This window comes from Pteronotus mesoamericanus, unplaced genomic scaffold, assembly GCF_021234165.1.
Source record: "Pteronotus mesoamericanus isolate MK-2021 breed Mesoamerican mustached bat unplaced genomic scaffold, CSHL_Meso_final scaffold_118, whole genome shotgun sequence".
NCBI lineage: Eukaryota > Metazoa > Chordata > Mammalia > Chiroptera > Mormoopidae > Pteronotus > Pteronotus mesoamericanus.
Genome location: NW_026555301.1, coordinates 4222319 through 4244355, shown reverse-complemented (window position 1 = coordinate 4244355; position 22037 = coordinate 4222319). Strand labels below are relative to the sequence as shown.

Genomic DNA, 22037 nt, shown 5'->3' with positions numbered 1-22037 from the left:
TATATTCTCAGGTTATATATTCATCTCAAGACTGTCCCTATTGTCATCCTCTACTCCTTTTATTTTTCAAGCTCCTTAATGAAATTCTCTGCAAGCAGTTTTAATTTTCCAAGTGAGCAAGTGAATTGGTGTTCTACAAGAAAAGACATAACTCTTTGGGATTGGCAAGTTCTAGAAACCTGACTGAAACAGGTTCACAGGTATTTCCTGGTTCAATAACTGCAGAGCTCCAAGCAGGTGGGGCCCAGGGGCTGAACCTGAGTCAGAGTCCACCTTATTCCATAATGCTTCACCTTCCCTTGTTGGCCTCATTCTTAGGCATACTGTTCTTGTGTGGTGGCTTTGAGAGCCCCAGTACCTACGGTTTCCTTCTTTCACGTAGCAACCCTCATAGGAGAGAACTCTACCTCCCTATCACTTTTGGAAAAATCTAAGAGGGGAGTCTCATTAGTTTGGTCTTGGTCATGAGCCCATCTCAGAACCAATCCTAAGGCCATCAGGACAAAGTTCTCTCACTGGCCCAGAGTGGGTCTTGAGGACTCCTGAAGCCAAGGGGTAGGCCCTCTACTCCTGGACCAGGAAGATGGGAGGAGTGCCTCCCAAAGGAGACTTAAGGTACATTAACAGGAAAAAGGGGATGAAATGATGGTTGCAAATAAATCCCATTGCACTTGAGTAAGGAGCACTCAGAGTGTTGATATTTTATAAATTACTATTATTATTTTTAATCCTCGCCTGAGGATTTTTTTTTAAATTGATTTTAGAGAGAAAGGAAGGTGAGAGAGAGCTACCTCAACCTGAGAGGAAAACATTGATAGGTTGGTTGCCTCCCATTTTCACCCTGACTGGATATGAAATCTGCAACATAAGTATGTGCCCTGATCGGCAATCAAACCCTCAGCGTTTTTGGTATATGGAGCGATGCTCCAACCAACCGAGCCACCTGGCCAGTGCATATTTTATAAATTATTTTGACATAACATTTTTTGCCTCACAGCAACCTGATGGAATTTGTATCACTGTTTTATAGATAAGGGAACTGGCTTAGAGAGGTTTAAAAGTGGTATTAAATTACACAGGTAATAAGTGTCAGAACTAAATTTCAAATCTGAGATTTCTACTTCAAGATCTGCTGCTCCTTCTCTCTGTGAAATTATTCATGAGACTACTTTAATTACTTATCCCTGTAATGAATTTTGTAGAAACGAGATTATCAAAGCAGATTTCTGGTGGGACCTAGAGACAATTTCTACACAGTGAATCCTTGTTGAGATTGTATCTGCTATAGAATGATTTGACCTTTTGAATTACTGCCCATACATCAGGCATGTTTACTAAGGGGAGGATCAACTGAAAGAGCACTTTCACCTAGACACCCCACCCCCCCCAAAAAATCTGTATTTTTGCTTTTATGTTAGGAATAAATATCATTATGTGAAAATTAGAAAAGATAAACAAGTTAAAAGAAAAGAAAAACTACTTATAATCCCATCGCCCAGAGTTAACAAATGTTAACATGTTGGTATATCGTTTTTTTAAAAAAGATTTTATGTATTTATTTTTAGAGAGAGGGGAAGGGAGGGAGAGAGGAAGAGAGACTTTATCAGTTGTTTCTCATACACTCACAACCACGGGACCTGGTCCACAGGCATGTGCCCTGACTGGGAATTGAACCGGCAACCTTTTGGTTCATATAATGACACTCAATCCACTGAGCTACACCAGTCAGGACTGGTGTAAATCTTTCTGAACTTTTCCCCATGTGGGAAATACATAAAATATAATTTTACAAAAAAATGGAATTATAGTGTACAGATCTTGCTGTTTCACATAAGAACATTTTTGCAAGTCAGCACACATAACTTTCCAATCTCATTTGTAAGGCTGACATAGTATCTCAAATGTGATGAGCTCCCATTTCTCAGTCTGCCCCCTGCTGTGTGAGAGCTGGATGGTTTCCAGCATTTGTTATATGAACTGTGCCATGACGGGAGCTCTTAAAACCAAATTGTTATGAACATTCTTAATTGTTTCCTTAGGGTGCACTTCTAGAAGTGAAATCGTGGATTCAGAATGTTTGTTTTTAAAGCTTTTCATTCATATTGCTTCCCTCCTTCCCCAATATGGCCTCATTTCTATTCCTTTCAGCATTGCTTTAAGTGCCTGCTTTTTGCACTGAATCATAATGGCTATTACCTATATATTTGTATCTATATCTATATCTATATATCTATCTGTATTTATATATCTCTTTCTATATATAATTTATTTTCAAGTTAGTAGGCCAAAGTATTTGTCATCTTATTTAATTTACATTTATTTTATGACTACTGAGATTGACCATTAAAAGTTATTTATACTGAAATCTTCTCTTGCACCTCTGTTTTATACAAATCTATTTTGAATTTTGTGAGTGTTTTTATATTAACACTCAGTTGAATAACTGGCTTCAGTGTTGCACTCAGGGGACAATTTTCAGTGATTTGACATTAATCTAAAAGTATATTTAAAGTGATTTTTCAAGGCCACTGGCCCTGATGCCTATTTTAATTCCATGTCTTAAACAGAGGAATTAGTTCGGTAATATTTAAACTGATGCTGAAGGTCATGCATGAGATATGGCTTTCCTGGAAGGAAGAAATAAAGTCCAGTGTGGCCTTGATAAGCTGAGGAATAAGACCTACAAAACTGATGAAATACAGGAGGGAGAAAATGCAACACGATCTGCTCAGGGAATGGAAGACAGCACCTTTATGAGATTAAAAGAAAAAAAGAAAAGGCCTGGAGAATCCCGGTTGTCCAGAGACCTGGAGCTTCATCATAGTGACCTTTAATGGCCGTTGAGCCATCTATCACATCACCTGGGGGGAAATGCAGCTTAAGTGCTGTGATAAACAATGCCACTCGATTCAAAAACCTTACTTTACATTTTGCATCAGTTAGCCTTTAGTTAGTGGGTCTTGTTTAGTTTCAACAATTCATTCAGCAAATATTTGTTTTGTAACTATTCTGTTGATTTTGTATAACTGCTGTTAAAATTGTGGCAAATCCAGAGTTTTCACAAGAGAAGAAAGATACTAACAGGAAGGGTTGCTAAATAAAGAATAATTAATGTTGGTTGTTTAGCCCCAGGAAAGTAAGGCTAACTTAGGTCAACTAAGACAATATGTAGTGTTCCCCTCACCCCCCCTCCCCCCTGCTGAGGGAGATGCTTCGTAAGTGTTCCTCACTTACATAAAACAGAAGTGGGCTTAAGTGGTAAATGAACTATCACAGCTGGGTTTAAGGAAATTAGGGAGGAAAAAAAAGCCAACACAGCAATGCCTCTCTAAGGAGGCCAAGACATGTTCTTGAAGAGGATTGCCAACCCACCTTTTCTAGACTTACCTGCCACCTGCCAGAGGGCTGAGGCTATCAGATAACATCCTAGATCCCTTCTAGCCTTAGGACCCTAGGCTCCTCATAGACCCATTATAAAAATAGCCTGACCACAGATATACTACTGGGAGCTGGATTGTGTGGAAAGCTTAGAGTGCAAGACATGTAGAGTGACTTTCAGAGATTGCTTTGGGGAGAAAAGAGTACATTTCATGGGGCAGGTGTTTTGCATTCATTATGTCATTTCATCTTGGCCTCATGTCCCAGAGGGGTGGGTGTGCAGACCAGTCATCCAGAATTCCAATCCCCATCTGCACAACTCTGAAGCTTGTCACCCATTCTGATGATTCAAGCTCAGTTTTAAAGAAATTGGCTGAGGCCAGAGCTTCAGATGAACTGAGAGAGGTAATGTTACTGCTGTCAGTTTGCACTTTTGTGTCTGAAGCCAAGTCTGAATGCTAGCCTGTCCAGGAGGTGTCTTGAAAGACTGGCTTTGACCACACATGAGCCTCTGTTTTACAACATGCCAAATTCAGCTTCAAAGCTTAAAGAAGGTATCCTCTACTCTCCCAGCTTTTGTTTCCTCATCTGTATTAGGAGGGTGATGTGCCCTTAGATCTCCCACGGCCCCTATCTGTTATATCCGTGTCTGTGATGGGAGATTGGATTTTCCATAGGACTCTAGGGAAGATGTAGTTTCCAATAATGGCCACCAGAGGGACTGGAGCTTCACAGCGCTGTTGCCTGGTGTGTCAGGGAAAGAAGTTCATGACCCTGCTTTGTGGGGGAGGGGAGTGAGGCGCTGGCTGTCCTCTGGTATCTTTCAGACAGCTAGCTCTCAGAACTAGCTTCTGAGTCCCCTGGCAGCTTAGCCACTCCTTGACCTTCCACTGTTTGAGGCCAATCTGTAACCTCCCTCTGGAGAGCCTGAGCTGTGAGGGACCCTTTGCATCTCTTCAGTGCCTCAGGTATCGATACCCTCCTGGGAACAGGCTTTGGCTGGCTTTCTCTCTGTTTTCAATGTGTCTCTTGGGAGCCTCTGCTTGTTCACTCCTGTGTTCAGGTATGGGCCATGTGGGGAGTGTTCTGTAGGTATGTCCTGGTCCCAGACAGGCTTTTGAGGTTTGTGGGGCCCTACTGTGCCACCTCCAGATGCCTGCAGTAGGTGGAACAGAAAGGCAGAACAGGAAGGGCACTAAATAGGAAGGGTTCTCCTTGTATGGAGTCTCAGCTCTCTGTGGCAGTGGCAGCGGGTCTTGGGGATTTCAGCCCATCACTGCAACAGGAGAGTCTGGAAAGGGGGAAGGGAGTGGCTTACCTTGCCTGGAGAGGAGGCCCATTCCCTACTCCCTTCTCTTCATCCCTGTTTGTAACATTCTCTCCTCTCCCTTTCTTTTCTCTGGCTCTCTCCTTTTCCTGATTGGTCTCACTTCTTTCTCTTCTTCCATTGTCAATTTACTCCTTTTTCCTGTCCAAAATGACTGCTAAGGCTTCCTCTCCCTTCTCAGTGTTGCAAGTCCTTGGAAACCTGGTCTCCCTGCCTTAAATGCCTGTGGAGGAAAAGCACTCTTCCCTGTCCACTAGGGTTGCTCTCTGTCTCATGGCAACTGCGTTTCTTCCTCCAGGAGCATTCTGAACTCTTATTCAGTATGGATTGCCCTGTCCCTTCCTTCTTTCTCTTCTCTTCTGGTGGTTCCAGCACATTCACTAGCCAATAATTAAAGTGATTTATTTTCAATCTCTCTCTCTTTCTCCTTTCCCTCTTTCTTTTCCCCCCTCCCTCCCCCACACCTCCTATTTTTTAATTGATTTTAGAGAGAGAGGAAGTGGGGGAGGGAGAGAGAGAGAGACATTGATTTGTTGTTTCACTTATTTATGCATTCATTGGTTGATTTTTGTATGTGCTCTGACCAGATATTGAACTGCAACCTTGGCATATCAGGATGACATTCTAACCAACTGAGCTCCCTGGCCAGGGCTTCCCTTCTATTTTTCTTTAATTTCAAATTTACAGAAAGCTTGCAAGAAAAATTTCTTTATAACTTTCACTCAGATTCCTCTATTGTTAACATTGCTTTATTATTCTGTAATTGTGTATATGACATATAGACAGAATTTTTTTCTAAACCATTTGACAGGAAGTTGAAGACATGATACTCCTTTACCCATAAATACTTCAGTGTGTGTTCCTTTATTCTTTTCAAAAAGATTTTTAAAATTTATTTTTAGAGAGAGAAGAAAGGAGGGAGATCTTGCACGTGCCCTGACAGGGACTGAACCGGTAACCCAGGCATGTGCCCTGACCAGGAATAGCAATTTGAACCTGTGATCTTTTCCCTTTGCAGGATGATGCCCAACCAGCTGAGCTACACTGGTCAAGGCCAGTCTGTATTTCTTAAGAGCAAAGACATTCTCTTACAAAACCACAGTGCAATGATTGCAAATCAAGAAATTGCAATGATTGCAAATCAGGAAATTGACATTGATAAGATACTATTATATAATTACAAACTTTATTCAGACTTTGCCAGTTTACCTATATGTCCTTTATAGCAAATGAAAAAAAAATTTTTTTTCTAGTTTAATATCCAGTCTAGAATCATGTACTACATTTAGTTGTCATGTCTCTTTTCTCTCTTTTATCCTGGAAAATTCTTCAGCTTTTCTTTGTCTTTATGACTGTGACATTTTTGAAGGGGATAGGCCAGTTATTTTATAGAATAAAATAATTTTGAATTTTGGTTTGTCTAATGTTTCTCCATGATTAGACTCAGGTTCTGCATTTTTGGCAGGAATGTCATAGAAGTGCTATTGTATCTTTCTCAGTTGATCATACCATGGTTCTCCTGTTGGATAAACCTTGGTTTCTTTACTCGTTAGTCTACATTCATCTTTGAGTCCTCTCCACTCTCCTGAGAATCCCATTTTCATCCCACCCAGGTCTGTCCCAGAGTTGCTTCTGGCAGACTGCTAGTCACACCTCCCGATCATAGTCTGTGCCCCCAGTGGGTCTCACTGTAAATTCTTTTTTCTGGCGTAAGGACATTTCTGACATTCAGATCATGTCTAGACTTGTCAGTAGATGGTCAGTCGTTTCCTGCCCTCTTCCTGGATTCTCTTTGACTTAGAACTCAAGTGCTTATCCTGCTCCTCATCTTTGGAGCAGATTTCCAGAATAGTGCTATTTCTCCTATTATGATTTTACAGTATAAAAATTCCTTTCATGAAAATAATGGAAGGAGGAAAAACTAAAATTCATGAAGTATTTGTTCTGTACTGTGGGCTGTGCCCAGATTTTGTCATTGAATCCTGACCCTATGTGCTAGGTACTGTTATTATTTTACATGTAAGGAAAAGGAGATGTATAAGTAACACACAAGATGAAGTAACGTGTTTAAGGCAACACAGTCAATAAGCAGTGGAACTGAGAGTCACCCAGTGAAAGGAAAAGGAATCATGTTGGATACTGAGAGGTGATAAAGAAGTAGGAAAAATCCTGTGATTCTAAGTGCCAGCAAGCATTGTTTAGTGATTTGTCAAGTTACTGGAGATGAGAGGCTGGAAGGGGTGAAGGGAGATGGTAGGGGATGTAGATTTGGGAGCCTTTAGTGTAGGGGCAACAGATGAATGTTTGGAATCTGCAAACTCTGTGAGAAAGAAGTGTAGAACTACTTGGGAGTAATCACATTTAGGAAGGAGAGAGGCTTCTATAGATAGTGAAGGAGAAGTCTGTACTGTGCTTGGAAGCTTTATTCTGTTCCTTGAGGGACAGGTCCTGGGTATAAGAGGCAGAGGATGAAAATGAAGAGTTGAACAAACATAAATTCATTGCTGTCCTTTCTACTCTGGGCCAGACACTGTGTTGGGTGCTGGGAATATAAAGGTGAAGAAAATTACCCTGCTTCTCAGTAAGAGTTTGTAATCCAGTGAGGCCTATTTTATTTTTATTTACGATAGTAGAGGAGTTGTTCTTAATGCCATCACATTATCAAAACTATCTTCAAAACTTAGAACACTGGTTCTAGAAAGAACCTTAGAAATCACATATACCAGCATCCTTATTTGTCACATGAAAAACTGAAGCCCAGAGAATTGCTTAGACAGGTTTAAAATTGAAACTAATTTTAAGTGGCTAAATCTTCTAGCTCCCAGTCCACATCATCAGCAGCATGACCACTATTATTTGCCATCTTAGAGGATGATATAAACAGTTTGGGGAATTCTACTGGGAGCCAGGTTCTCTCTGAAGGTATGGAAACTTGTCTTTAGGAAAGTCAGCATCAAATTGAGTAGAGAGATTGTTCTGGTCAGCTTGATGTCTTGGGAACTTCCCCACCCCACACCTCAATGGATTCTGCTGGTGCCATCCTGCATTGCCATCCTGCGATATTTGAGACTTTCTCTAATCTATTGGCTCATTAAAGTGCTTCCTGAGGGTTTCCAATATACTTTTCCTCTAGACTTCACAACTTCTGTGATGGCATGGCTATTCCCATAGTCAGTCAGGGTGCTAACTTCTTCCTGTTAGCCCACCACATTTTATCAGTTCTACCTCAGGGCCATGTGCTGAATTCATTTTTCTCCCATCATTTCCAATATCACCTTCATTTCTCTCTCCTGAATAATTGCAACAAGCCTCCTAATTCTTTTCTCTGCTTTCATTCATTCCCTCCTTCATCTAATTCTTGGACATTGCTGTCAGATTAATTTTCTGGTAATAAAATCACATGATTGTATTTGTTTTATTTCCCAAGCACCCATCTGACATTCTTTTGTACAGTATTCCTGTCATGTGGTCATCCAGTCCATTTCAGTTATTTTTTTGCATTGCGTTTCAATTTTATTTATTTATGTATTTATTTTTGTGGTATTTGTCTTTCACCAAGTGGCTTCTTTCACTTAGCATAATATTCTCCAGTTCTATCCATGTTGTCACAAAAGGCAGGAGTTCTATCTCTCTCTCTCTTTCTTTTTCTTTCTTAAATGCAGATTAATTTTATCTATTTTTTAAATGTCAAAGTTAATGATAAAATATTAAAAAATTTCAAACCATTATAAAGTCTCAGCAATTAAACCAACATGAAACCAGCACAGAAATAATCAAGTAGAAAAAAAAAAAGAAATAATCAAGTAGATTAATGAAATATAATGAGCATTCTAGAGACAAACATATATATCTAACAATGTAATATATGATTAAGTTGATATTTCAAATCAATGGGTAAAATAAGCCTTATTCAACAAATAAGGTGCATGGACCACTATTACTTGAAATAAAACAAATAGAGAGCCCTATTTCACACATTATACAGGAAATATTCAGGTGAGTTAAAAATCAATATGTAGAATCTAAGGAGTTTTAGGAGAAAATACAAAATTATATTTTCTTACCCTGAAGTAAAATATTCAAACCCAGAAGCTATAAAGTAAAATATTGACAATATGACTATATTAAACATTTAAGACTGTGCAGTAATATATGTATAAAAAAATTAAAAGGACAAGTAATAGAATAAGAAAGTATTTGCAACAAATCTCAAAAAAGATTAATGGTTTGTTTTTTTGGGAAAAAATTCTGCAAACATGTAGTCAAAAAATGGATAAAGAATACCAAAAAGTCATTTAAAGCTTTTTAAAACTATAAAAATAGGAAAGAAATATACAAAAACAAGTTAAGTTTCAACAAATAATAAAGGAATAATTAAAATAACACATCATTGTAACAATCAGATTAATATGTATGAGAAAATATTGGTAATATCAAGTATTGACAACTCTGAAAAGAACTGGGTATTCATAGACTCTTTTTCTTCATTTTCTTAAAGCGGTCGCTTTAGCATATTTTGCAGTGCTGGTTTGGTGGAGGTGCATTCTTTTAGTCTTCTTTTGTCTGGGAAACTCCTTATTTTGCCTTCCATTTTAATTGAGAGCCTTGCTGGGTAGAGCAGTCTTGGCTGCAGGTCTTTGCTTTTCATGACTTGGAATACTTCTTGCCATTCCCTTCTGGCTTGCAGGGTTTCTGTTGAGAAGTCAGCTGCTAGCCATATCAGGGCTCCCTTATATGTTACTAGCTCTTTCTCCCTTTCTTCCTTTAGGATTCTCTGTTTGTCTCTGATATTTGCCATTTTAATGATGATATGCCTTGGAGTGGGCCTCATTAGTTGATCTGTCTTGATTTCCTGACTTTGTGGTGTGAACTTCTATGGTAGGAGACCACTGTGTTTACTTTCTGAATCTGCCTCTGATGATGTCAGATGTTGTCCCTGTCTGACCTTAGGCAGTCTGTTCGAGACTTCCAGTAATCTACTGTCTGTGGCTGTCTCCTTCAGCTGTTAATCTTGCATTTCAATTTTAAATACATCTGTCTATTATAAAGCTCTTACTTATATTGAAATCAGATACTTTTTCCTCTATATAGTTGTTTTATGGAAGTAATTTCCTCTTGAATATCTCTGAAGATGTTAATAAGAAGGTTTTCTAAATTCTCTTTTGTTTAGTGGGTTAACTCTTTTCTCAGAGGTCAGTTGCTTTGCTTTCTTATCCTTAACCTTTTTCATAAACATGGCTTTCCTCAAATGTCCTGTGAACCTTGACTGTTTTTTCCATGTCTATAAAAATGATACTAGATTGACCTGTAGTGAAGTCTGGCATGAGTTTTCTCAGCAGTTCTGTGGTCACAGTTCCAGCATCAGGCCTCTCCCCTGAATGGCATGGCTGGCTGCTTTGTGTTGGGAGGAAGTAAGCTTCCCTGTAAAGTGTGTGCAAGGAAGGAGAGTAATAGAAGGTCTTAAGTTACTAAGTCTGTACTACTCAAACAAAAGTTGTATATTTAAAAAAATATATGGGCTTTCAATTATCACTGAGATTATTTCAGTTACTTTTCTTATAGGGAATCAATTTTTCTTTTTGTAATGATTCTCAGAGCTCTCTATATCCTTGTTTTAATTTGAATAGCTCTCTTGGCCTGCTGCACAGCTTCCACCCTGAGATTTATTTTTATGATGTTCCTCTCATGTTTCCTGATTTCCTATGCCTTTTTTTTGGGCGGGGGGGAGGATTTCCTAGAAAACTTCTTTAAGTAATTTTCTCAGAATCTGTAGATAGATAGTAAAACCTTTTATTCCTTGCATATATAAAAATGTCTTTATTTTTAATTACACTTGAATTATAGTTTACTTGAATATAAAATTCCAGGTTCAAATTAAACTTCCCTTAGAATTTGGAATGCATTTTTCAGTTTCTTTCCTTCAGTCTAGTATTATTAATTAGAAGTGCAATGATAATTTGATAATCTGTTTCTTGTTCCTTTATCAGTAACCCATTCTTTTTCTGAGAGTTTTTAGGATCTTCTGTTGCCCTTTAGAATTCTAAGTTGTCATAAGAAAGAGATTTGATGTGAGTCTTCTATCTTTCATCTTGTTTGTATTCCCTTTCATTATGAAAATTCATGCTGCCAGACCCCAGAAATTTTCTTTCTTTCTTTCTTTCTCTTTCTTTCTTTCTTTCTTTCTTTCTTTCTTTCTTTCTTTCTTTCTTTCTTTCTTTCTTTTTCTTTCTTTCTTTCTCTTTTTTTGACTATTTATTCTCTTCATTTTATTGATTCTATCTTTTTTGGGAATCATAAAAAAATAAAATCTTGTCCTTTTGCTTTTGCTCTGGAGACCTTCCCATGACTTTTTTCCCTAGCCGTTCTATTGAATTTTTATATTTCAACAATTGAATTTCAATTCCCAAGAATTCTTTCTTTTTAAAAGATTACTTGATTTTCTTATTATCCTGTTTTTATTTTAGGGATGCAATAGTTCTGAGTCTTTGTGAGGAAATTAATTGGAACTTTAAAATTATATTTTGTTCCCTGAATTTTCTGTGTTCTATGCTCCTGCTAATTTCACAGTTCTTTTTCCTTTCACTCCATTAGTAAGAGAAGCCTCTTTCCTCCACTGTTACCTTTTCTTGTGTTTATTTTGCCTGAGGGGTTATCTGTTCCTGTGATCTCAGTCTGCTTTCCACGTCCCCAGAAATTTATCTAAACTTAAAACTTTCCTTTTTCAGTGAAATAAAATTCTGTCATTGGACGAACCTTGGAGGAACAGGTAGAGGAGGAGGAGGAGAAGGTATATGAGTAGGCTCAGTTCTCCACCTTAAACTATTACCACCTCTCTTATTTCTAGAAAGTTTAAAAACTGTTTTTGGTATTTATTATTTTGAAACAAAATGGCAGCAAATAAATGTTGCTACCTAGATCTAGCTTCTGATATTCTAATCAATTTCCAACAAAACTGGTCTATATTTTTCATATGTCATTACTTTGAAGAGGCCTAGGATTCACTGAAAAGCCAAAAAATATTGTGGTCTCCAGGAGGTCTCATAATTTCTCTGCTTAAAAATATAATTCCTAGAATAGCAGGGAGAATAAAATTCTCTCTCCCACTGCTAACTATGTCCCTGTAAGTTCTGAAAGGCTTTAAAAACCTGTGGACTCATCCCCTGGCCTCTCTGTACCCCTTCTTGCATCTTTTTAATTTCCCAGTCAAGGCCTGAGTTATAGAATGAGAGTACAGTTTAGGAACAATGGTCATAATCTAGGGTCTCATCTGTTCCTGTGATCAGAGGTTCCTTGGACCTTATAACGGGAATCTTTTCTAATGCGGTCTTCTTGGTGAAATTCTCAGATGAAGAAACACAAACAAATTATAAAAACAATAAAGAAGATATCCAAGTTCTTAACAAGGGCTGCCTCTGAGGGGTGTAATCATACAAACTTTCTACTTTATACATTCCTGTACTTATGGAATTTTTATGGAAGATTTTTGACATTTAAAAAATATGTTTATGGATTTTAGAGGAAGGGGGAGAAGGGGAGAGAGAGACATCAATGTGAGAGAGAAACATCTGTCACTTCTCGTATGTGCCCCAACCAGGCATTGAACCTGCAACCCAGGCATGTGCCCTGACCAGTGATTGAACCCAAACCCCTCTGCTATGTGGGATGACCTTCCAACCAACTGAGTCACACCAGCCAGGGCAGATTTATGTCATTTTTAATATCATGAAGGAAGTGAGGAACAGCCTGGCCCTTGATTCCTCTGTAGTTATCCCTCTTCCCCTTACCCAGCCATATATTTCCTCCTCTTTTCTGATGTTACCAATAGTGTGACCTCCCCACTGTCCCCCCAAGGGTATCATGGTTCTTTTATATCATCTGCTTAGCAAATACTGAATAAATGAATAATGAAACTAGTGAATTAATTTTCTGTCTCTGTTCTTAGATTATGGTTTCCCAGACTTGACTGAGAAGGCAGATCCCATAGATGACACCAGCCAGGGTCAAGAGGCATCGAGCTTCCCCCCTCCCTTGCCTGAGATGAACCTGATGGAGCCACCCTGGCATATGGCTCCTGGAGAGGAAGAAGAGGAGGATGAGGAGGAGAAGGAGGAGGTGGAGAAAGAGGAGGAGGAGGAACTACTGCTTGTGAACAGAGATCAAGAAGAAGCTCAAACTCAGGTCTACCACTTTTCTCCCACCAGCAGCAACAGCCAGATTCTCCTGGCCCCCAAATACAGGCAAGAAGATTCTGGGGACCAGACCTCCTCAGGTGTGGAGGTAGGGAGCAGCATAAAGCCAAGCCTGTCACCACCGTTAGTCACCTCAAGTACCGGGACCCCAGCGGCTCAGAACTTCGCCAGCCAGGAGGTGGAGAGCACAGTGCTACCAGCTGCAGGGCATGAGGTAGAGTTTGAGGTTCCTCAGGAGGCAAGTGAGAAGTCTACCATGGGAATAGCTGTGTTGACTGGCAAGCAAGGGGAGATGCTGTCCTCAGCTTCATTCCCTCAAGCCCCTAGTGGAGCTGAGACGCCAGATGAAGACCCCCTTTACCCTGGAGCCTCAGCTGCTTTCCCTCTGGCCACCCAAGACATGGAGCTGACACCTTCTTCTGCTACCATGGGACAAGAAGACCTCAGCAAGCAGACCCAGGAAAGGCAGGCTGCTGAAGCTCAATCCAGAATCCCCTGGGATTCTACTCAGGTAATGCAGAAGTGTGTGCAGGCCCTTGGCTACCCTGGGGCTGCGTGGCAGTGGGAGGTCTGCCAGGCTGAGGATAGAGGCCCAGGATTCCATGAGCAGCCTTAGCAGAACTGTTGGGGATGCACACCTCATGGCCCGGCAGTGGGTGCCCTCACCGCACTTACGTGCAAAGTAGAAGCTTTGCTAGGGTCTAGTGCCCTGGCCTGGTTTTCATTTGTTCAGGTGCTACTGCTGCTACCCTTGGCTTCCACACTGCTTATGACAGTGGAGAGAGTTTGTGCCTGACCTGTATTCTCTTCAGCTCTGTTTCCACACCCACTATCACATGTGCAGTTGTCTTCTGCTCCTTGGCTTGTCATCTCTACGTAGTGTACACACACACTGAAGTCAGTGCTCACACCTTCCAATACCAGAATGAAAAGAAAGGGGTCCTAAGTTTTCAGCCTTTGCATTTGGCCCACCAGAATGTTTTTGTTTGCCCTACAGAACATTAAGAACAAGTTTGTCTGTAGCTAGGGCAACCCTCTTTAATCTTGCTCCTCTGGCTCAGTTTCCTCTTCCTTTGTGTCACTCTTGGCCTCCTCTTCTCACTTGCTCTATGAAGATATATGGGTTTGTGAACCTTGGGTTGGATCCTGGGCATGTCACCTTGCAGAAGCTGTCAGCTATCTAGCTATCTATTTAGCTGTCACAGACCTACACCTGGCCTTCACCTCCTAGCTTCTCAAAAATTTTCTGCCTATGCTCACTCTGGATGCCTTTCCTTATGCCCTTATAACTGTCACCCTTCTTTCTGTTTCATTGTACAGGTGATCTGCAAAGACTGGAGCAATCTGGCTGGGAAAAATTACATCATTCTGAACATGACAGAGAACATAGACTGTGTGAGTGCAGAGCTAAGCTGAGGACTGCAGGCTGAGATTGGAGGGAGAGGGCAGAGAAAGGGCAGTGGGTGGGCACTGGGGAATGGGCAGTGCACAGGGTAGAAGTCTTAGCTCTTAAGTCAGAGGGGTGTAGCCTAACCCAGAGGATGAACCCACCAATATCCAAGAAGACAGTGAATTCATGTTTTTGAATTTCTGAGGATTCTTTTGTTCTTGCTCAGCTTTGTTTCTAATTTAATGGAATAGTTTTGCTCATGTGTGCAGTATCTTAACTCTCTGAGGATATTGAAATAGTTTTAAAAAATCTTTTCTTTCTGTAAGGATTGCTTTCCCCATTTCTTTGTTTTGGTTTCAGTTTTTCCACCTGCACAGTCTCCTCAAAAGTCTGGTGGTGTTTGCCACCAGAAAGCTGGTTGGAAGTTTTGAGCATGGTGGTAGAGTTTCTTAACTGTGGCTTTTCAAGAGGATGGTCTGGCTGGGTCATTTTACTTGAAAATTTCTAATCTCAACATCTATAGGTCTTTTCTGTTAGGTGATCAGTTTCTTTGAAAAGGGAACTTCAGTTCCTGAGAGTGTAAAAGGGCTGGTTGCCAGTGTTCTGGGAGCCAGGGTTGGGAGAGGGCTGGGCATCTCAGTATTAGAAACATGTATGCATAAATATATTTTACTCCCCTTGATTGCAGTATGAGTTCCCTCCTACAGCTGTGCCTGGTGTCTGCTAGGTTAGACACCCTCTGATTTACCCTCTTTAAAGAGTAAATTTCCAGTCTTCTGCTAGGGGGAAGGGATATTTGTCAGCTGTGCAATATTGGGAAGAGGAACTAAGAATCCAGCTGATGCCTAAATAGACTTCCAGACAGCTTTTTTATATTTAGTACGGTTTCATCCCTTCTTGTAAAGGTAACCAGTGCAGCTTATGCCAGAGCAGTTGGGAAATTTGACGGTATAAGTCTGATTGCTTCTCAACTTTCCCTGTTTTGGCTTAGGAGTCGACTCTTTGGGGCTTGCTAAATCAGGGAATTCTTTTTTTTTTAAAGTGTTTTTAAATTAAAAATTTTTTTCACTTAAAATTTATATTCAATATTATTCTGTGTTAGTTTGAGATGTATAGCAAAGTGGTTAGAAAATCATGTACTTTACTAAGTGGTCCTCCCATGCTTCAAGTACTCATTTGGTTCAATACATAGTTGTCATGATATTATTGACTATATTCCCTATGCTGTAATCTACATCTCTGTGACTGTTCTGTAACTACAAATTTATACTGCTTAATCCCTTCACCTTTTTCACCCAGCCACCCTATGAGGGGAGGAGACCCTCTGACAACTGTCAGTCTGTTTTCTGTATCTCTAAGTTTTGTTTCTGTTTTGTTTATTTGTTCTTTAGATTCCACATATAAGTGAAATACCACACGGTATTTGCCTTTCTGCCTGACTTATATTGCTTAGAATAATACCCTCTAGGTCCATCCATGCTGTTGTAAAATGTAAAAGTTCTTTCTTTATGGCCAAGTAGTATTCCATTGTGTGTCTGTACGCAGCTTCTTTACCCACTCATCTATTGATGGGGACTTGGCCTACTTCCATATCTTGGCTATTGTAAATAACACTGCAATGAAACTAGGGGTGAATATATTCTTTCAAATTAGTGTTTTGGGTTTTTTCAGATATATTTCTAGGAGTGGAATCACTAGGGCATAAGGCAGTTTCATTTTGAATTTTTTAAAGAACCTCCAGACTGTATTCCATAGTGGTTGCACCAGTCTGCATTCCCAGTAACAGTGCATTAGGGTTTCTTCTCCACATCCTTGCCAGCACTTGTTTGTTGTTTTATTGATGATGGACACTCTGACAGATGTGAGGTGGCACCTCATTGTGGTTTTGATTTGTACCTCTCTGATGATTAGTGATGTTGAGCAACTTTTCAGCTAAATCAGGAAATTCTAACTCATATATCCAGATTTTGTTGTTCTTGTCTCCTGTTTGGTTTTGGTTTTGTCTTTGTGGTTTTAAACTTTAAAAATATTGGCTCCCCCCACCACCCTGCTCTTGCCTGGCACCAGAACCAGGGACCCAGACATTCTGGCGCTTGTTTCCCATGCTTGGAGTGGAAGCCACAGTGAGAAGCTTGGAGCGGCAGCTGAGGGGCAGGCAACAGGGGCAGGGGACTTGGACAGCCACCCGGGCATTACCCTACTGTTCTGGACCTGCAGCCTCATAGTTCTGGATGAGTTTATCTATAGAAAGGGGAAGGGCACTAAGCAAGGTCCATTGGGAGCCCAGGAGACACCATTTGGAGATGATAAACTTGGAGATCTCGAAGAGACAAATCCATATTCCTATAAAGAGTTTCTGAAAACCAAGAGCCTCAGCCTATTGACAAAGGACACAGCCAACAGCAGACTTTATTCAAAGGAAGCCAAGAGGTACTCACTGAGACTCGAGGGCAGCTCCCCAACCTCCCAACCTATGGGCTTCAGCCTGGAATACCAGCAGCTGTTTTCTGAACCCCTGATGGGTGCTGGCAACCTCCTGGATGAGGATAGGTGGACTGGGGCCTACCTGCCATCCGCTGTGAAGCAGACCCACTCCTCCTGGGACATGGGCAGTGCATCACTTGCAGCATGTACATCTTCTTCAGCCCACTGGAGCTTGCGGGACCTGAGTCCCTGCACCCGTGGATGCTGAGTAACTCCGACTGTCACATCTCTCCTGCGGGGAGCCCCAGCACAAACTTTGCAGCCCATGAGTGTATCTGGGGCACCTTCGGATGCTGCAGATAAGCTACAGAGCACTGAAAGATGAGAACTGTAGCTAAGGAGAAAGCTGACTGGAGGTGCAGAGCTTCTCTGAGACACAAACTAAGATGGCTGAGGACACTTGTGTGGAAATTAGAAGCAAAAATGATGAAGGAGCAGAGTGATTACCACGACCTGGAATCCATGGTTCAGCAGGTGGGGCTGGAGCTGGTGACCAAACATGCAGTAAAGGCAGAAAATCACATCATGAAACTGAAACAAGAAATAAGCTTGCTCCAGGCGCAGGTCTGCAACTTCAAGAGCAGGTCTGCAACTTCAAGCGCAAGAAGGAGGCACTGCTCAAGCCAGGGTGCCAGCCTGAAAGTGGCGAAGCAAAACATGGAGGTGGCCTTGCAGAACCTCCACGTGGTCATGAACAACGCACATGCCTACGTAAAGCAGCTGGTTTCTAGAGCTGAAGCACTGAAACTTGTTGCTGAAATCCTTGAATCTATAGACAAGATTACTGAAATTAAAGAGGAGGAGGAGGAAGCTCCTACCTTGCAGCTCTGTTTACATTCTGAAGTTACTAATTACTGGATTTTAAAATGACACTGTATCTTTAAATATGCACTCATCACAGTAAAAATATTTATCACGGGTTACTAATTTCATGACCTAGAACAGTGGTATTAGCCAGCTGCCATGAGGAGTGGCTCCTTAGTGGGAGTCGCACCTGAGGTTTATATGCAGCCCTTCCTTGGTGAATTCCCTGCTGTTAGACAGACTGTGATTCATTGGAAGATACTTTTATAAAAGCAATTGATTTTTTAAAGTTACTGAACATGAAAACAGCAGTCTGTGATGCAGATCTTCCATTCTTATTCCAGAATGTTCATTCTAAGATACGTTCAGTCAATCCTCATTGATTTCAAAAGTAGAGGAGAACAATAAATGAGCTAAAATTCAAATGATTGTCTGGATAGGGACTTGTGCCTTTTTGCCATCATTCAGTGCCCCTCTGGCTCAGTTCACTCCTGCAGCCTTCACGGGAGAGCCCCTGCAGGTGGCGGCTTGAGTTGGGAGGTTGCTGCTCTCCCTCAGGCACCAAGCTCAGCTCAGTGTGAAACTGTCAAAATACACCTCTTTCAGGGCCTTCATGTTTGAAAAAATGATTTTGGCTGGAGAGTTTGGATACACATCCCAGGTGGCCTTTTGTACGGTGAAGTTTAGAGTTCAGGAATCCAGAGGACGTGCAGAGCCTTCCTGGGTTAGTTAGTACGAGGTCTGTGGGTTGCCTTTCCAGATGCTTTCTGATGTAAGGAGGCATAATGTGCATTCTCTGCCTTTCTGGCTGTCTTCCTATAGATGTTATTCTTTAAAATAAATTTTCTCTCCTGTTCAAATGGACAGCTTTCATAATAAACTGTAAAACTAAAAAAAAAAAAAATTAAAATTACTTTGTTTAGTGGGTTTGGGGGAAAGTGAAAGTACATGTGTATGTTTAATCCAGAAGTGACCATTGAGGTGCTTTTTTGCAGTATAATTATAAATGGATAGTTTAACATATTGATGTATTTTAATCCATTGCAGTTATTATCCTTATTAATGCACAAATGCTCTGCCTTTGGTCAGTGAAAGCCTCTTTGAGTTGGCTTCTGAGTCCCTTTGACCAACATATTAGTGTTTGGTAGTTTCCTTGCTTTCTGTCATAATAAGATGTTCCAGGCTCATCTTGTATGTTCCCTTGTTCCCTCCCCCAGATTCAGAATCAACATTTCTCCAAGCTCTCATTCCTTTTATTGAAAAATGGTACTTAGAGACCACAATAAAGGTACTGGGGATCCTTAAATATTTGGTATGCATACTTGAACAATAAAGTCTAAAGATAGTATTTCTTTTCTCTCTCCAAATAGCATAGACATTGAAATGCTTTCGTTCTGCTTTCTCTGATTTTGTCTTGTTATTCTCATCTAATATTTGATGTCTACCCTATCATTCATTTTTTTATGGTGGATATTTTCATTGTGGTTAAAAAAAACCTAACAAACTTTGCCATCTTAGTCATTTTTAAGTATACAGTTTTGGTAAGTATAGGCACATTTTTGTGAAACAGATCTTCAGATCTTTTTAATCTGGCAAAACGGTCCCCATTAAACCAACCCCCCATTCCCCTCCTCTCAGGTCCTGACAACCACTGCTCTACTTCTGTCTTTGTGACTTTCACTACTCTAGGAACCTCATAGATTTAGAAGCATACAGTATTTTTCTTTTTGTTACTGGCTTATTTCACTTAGCAGAATGCTCTCAAGGTCCATCCATATTGTAGCATGTATCAGAATTTCCTTCCTTTTTAAGGCTAAATAATATTCCATTGTATGGATAGACAACATTTTGCATATTTATTCATACATCAATGGATATTTGTGTTTCTTACATCTCTTGGCTATTGTGAATAATGCTACTATGAACATCAGTGTAGAAATATCTCTTCCAGACATTGCTTTCAATTCTTTTGGGTATAGACCCAGAAGTAGAAATTGCTGGATCGTACGGTGATTCTGTTTTTAATAAGGAATCCAATTTCTCTGTATCCTTGCCAATACTTGTTATTTTCTTTTTCTTTTTTTTTTTTTTTTTTTTGATAGTGGCCATCCTAAAGGGTGTGAAGTGGAATGTCATTATGGGTTTGATTTTAATTTCACTGATGAATGGTGATGTTGATCATATCATTGTTAATAGTCAATGCTTATTTTGCTTTATCAACATTATTTATTCGTTTCTTTGCTCATATGTCTTCTCACATTCCTACTGCTTTCTTCTCGGTTGAACTCCCTTCATCCTGAAATGTTGGGTTGGCCAAAAAGTTAGTTTAATTTTTTCCATAAAATAAAAGAAACATTTTTCAATTTCACCAATAACTTTATTGATTTAGGTATTTTGAGTATGCCTGCTGTCTGTCTCCTGTGTGGTATAACGTTGATTCTTCTCAATTAATGTCATGAATTGATCACTAGCAACTTGAACTTGTCTACCCAACCATGGAGCATCGTCCAGAAAAAAATTTCTAGCATGAAACTTCACAAACCACTTTTGACACGATTGATCATTCACAGCACTTTCTCCATACACTGCACAAATCTTTTTCTACAATTCAGTTGCATTTTTACCCTTCTTGAAATAATAAAGCATAATGTTGAGTATTTTCCTCCATCTTCAATATTAAAATGGCTACAAAAAAGAGCACCAGTTTTGATAAGTTTTCTGTAATACACATGCTGATATGACACCTGTCACAATATAATCTAACAAAATTTGTTTCGAATGAAGTTAAAGACAACTAAGTGCTCTTAGAGCCATCTTACAGGAAGAAAACAAAGTTTTTGGCCAACCCAATATATCCTGTAGTAATTCTGCAAAGATATCTCAGCCTTTATTTATGTACAAATGTCTACTTTTCTCATCTTTTTATGGTAACTTTTAATTTTGATATAATTTTAAACTTACAGAAGGAGTAGTGCAAAGAAACCCATATATCCTTCATCCAGACTCACTAATTGTTAGTATTTTTTCAGACTGTTTGAGAGTAAATTGAAGGCGTCATTCCCTTTTGCTCCTATCCTAAGTATACCAGTGTGTATTTCCACAAAATAAGATTTTTTTTTTTTTAGATAACCACAGTATAATTATCAAAATTAGGACATTAACACTGATAGAAAATCATAATCTATAGACCTTATTTAGATTTTATCAGTGGTTCAGTAATATCTTTTTTAGCTCTTTTCTTCCTGGTTCAGTATCTAATCCAGGATCATGCATTACATTTTTATCATGCATTGTTCTTTAGTCTCTTTTAATCTGGAACAACAGTTCCTCAGTCTTTCTTTGTGTTTAATGACCTTGGTATTATTGAAGAGCTAATAGCAGTGCATAAAAAATGATGGGGCTATGCAAAGAACACGTCTTCAGAAAAAGATAGGGAGAAAAGTGCTCAGAGTCTTAACAGGGTAAGTCTTGCAAGGTAGAGCTTCAGTTTGAGGAATTTGATCCTCACGATCTAGAAAAAGCAATGCAGACTCACTGGCTTCTCCTGTTTTACCTAAGATAATGTAGGTTAGTTCTCCTTCCACCTTTTGGTATAGTTATACATTTGAAATATAGTTAGGTTTATTTGTTTCTGTTTGTGTTTTAGGTTTTTTTTTCTCATCCTTGTTGATTTAATTGTATTTTTTTGAGTATGTAAAACATCGTGATTCTAAATATCTAAATGATGTGTACTTAGAGAAACACCACCCTCTGCCCCCCCCATCTCTTTCACCCCACCCCAACCCCTCCCTTTAGATAACCAGTCTCATTATTTTCTGGTTATCTTTCCTGGATTTCTTTTTACCGAAATAAGCAGATGTGTAATTTCTTCTTTCTTTCTTGCATAAAAACAGCACACTATTTATATTTGAATTTGAAAGTCCAGGATTAAGTGTTGGCAGGTTTGTTTTCTCCTGAGCCCTCTCTCATGTGGATGACTGTCTCTGCCCTGTGTCCTCCTATGGTGCTTCCTCTTTTCATATCTATGCCCTAATCTCCTTTCATAAAACAAACAAAAACAACAACAAGAAACCCACCATTGGATTAAGGCCTTCCGTAATGATCTCATTTTAACTTAATTATCTCTTTAAAAAAGCTGTCTCCAAATACAGCCACATTCTGATGTGCTGGGAGTTAGGACTTCCAACATGTAAATTCAAGAGGGGCACAACTCAGTCCTTAACAATATTCTTGCATTTTGTTTTTTCCCTTAACAATATATTCTGGAAATTACTTTTATGTCAGTTTGTGAGATAATCATTTATCTTTTTTTTACAACTGAATAATAATTCCATTATGTTTGTGTACCACAGTTAATTCATCAAATTTCCTTCATATGGGCAGGTTGTTTCCAATATTCTGCAATTACTTCCATTGCTGCAGTGAATAATCTATGTATGTATTTTGTGTTGTTGGGAAGTGTATT

General features: G+C 39.7%; 1 protein-coding gene across 2 annotated transcripts in view; it reads left to right on the top strand.

Annotated features, from left to right (window-relative positions):
- Nucleotides 1-22037, top strand: part of PODXL2 (podocalyxin like 2) — a 42518-nt gene that overhangs the window by 11643 nt on the left and 8838 nt on the right. For both annotated transcript variants that reach the window (XM_054587500.1, XM_054587499.1), the window contains exons 3-4: nt 12648-13405; nt 14215-14289. In XM_054587500.1, coding sequence (XP_054443475.1) covers nt 12648-13405; nt 14215-14289 — 833 coding nt within the window. The remainder of the gene's footprint in view (nt 1-12647; nt 13406-14214; nt 14290-22037) is intronic.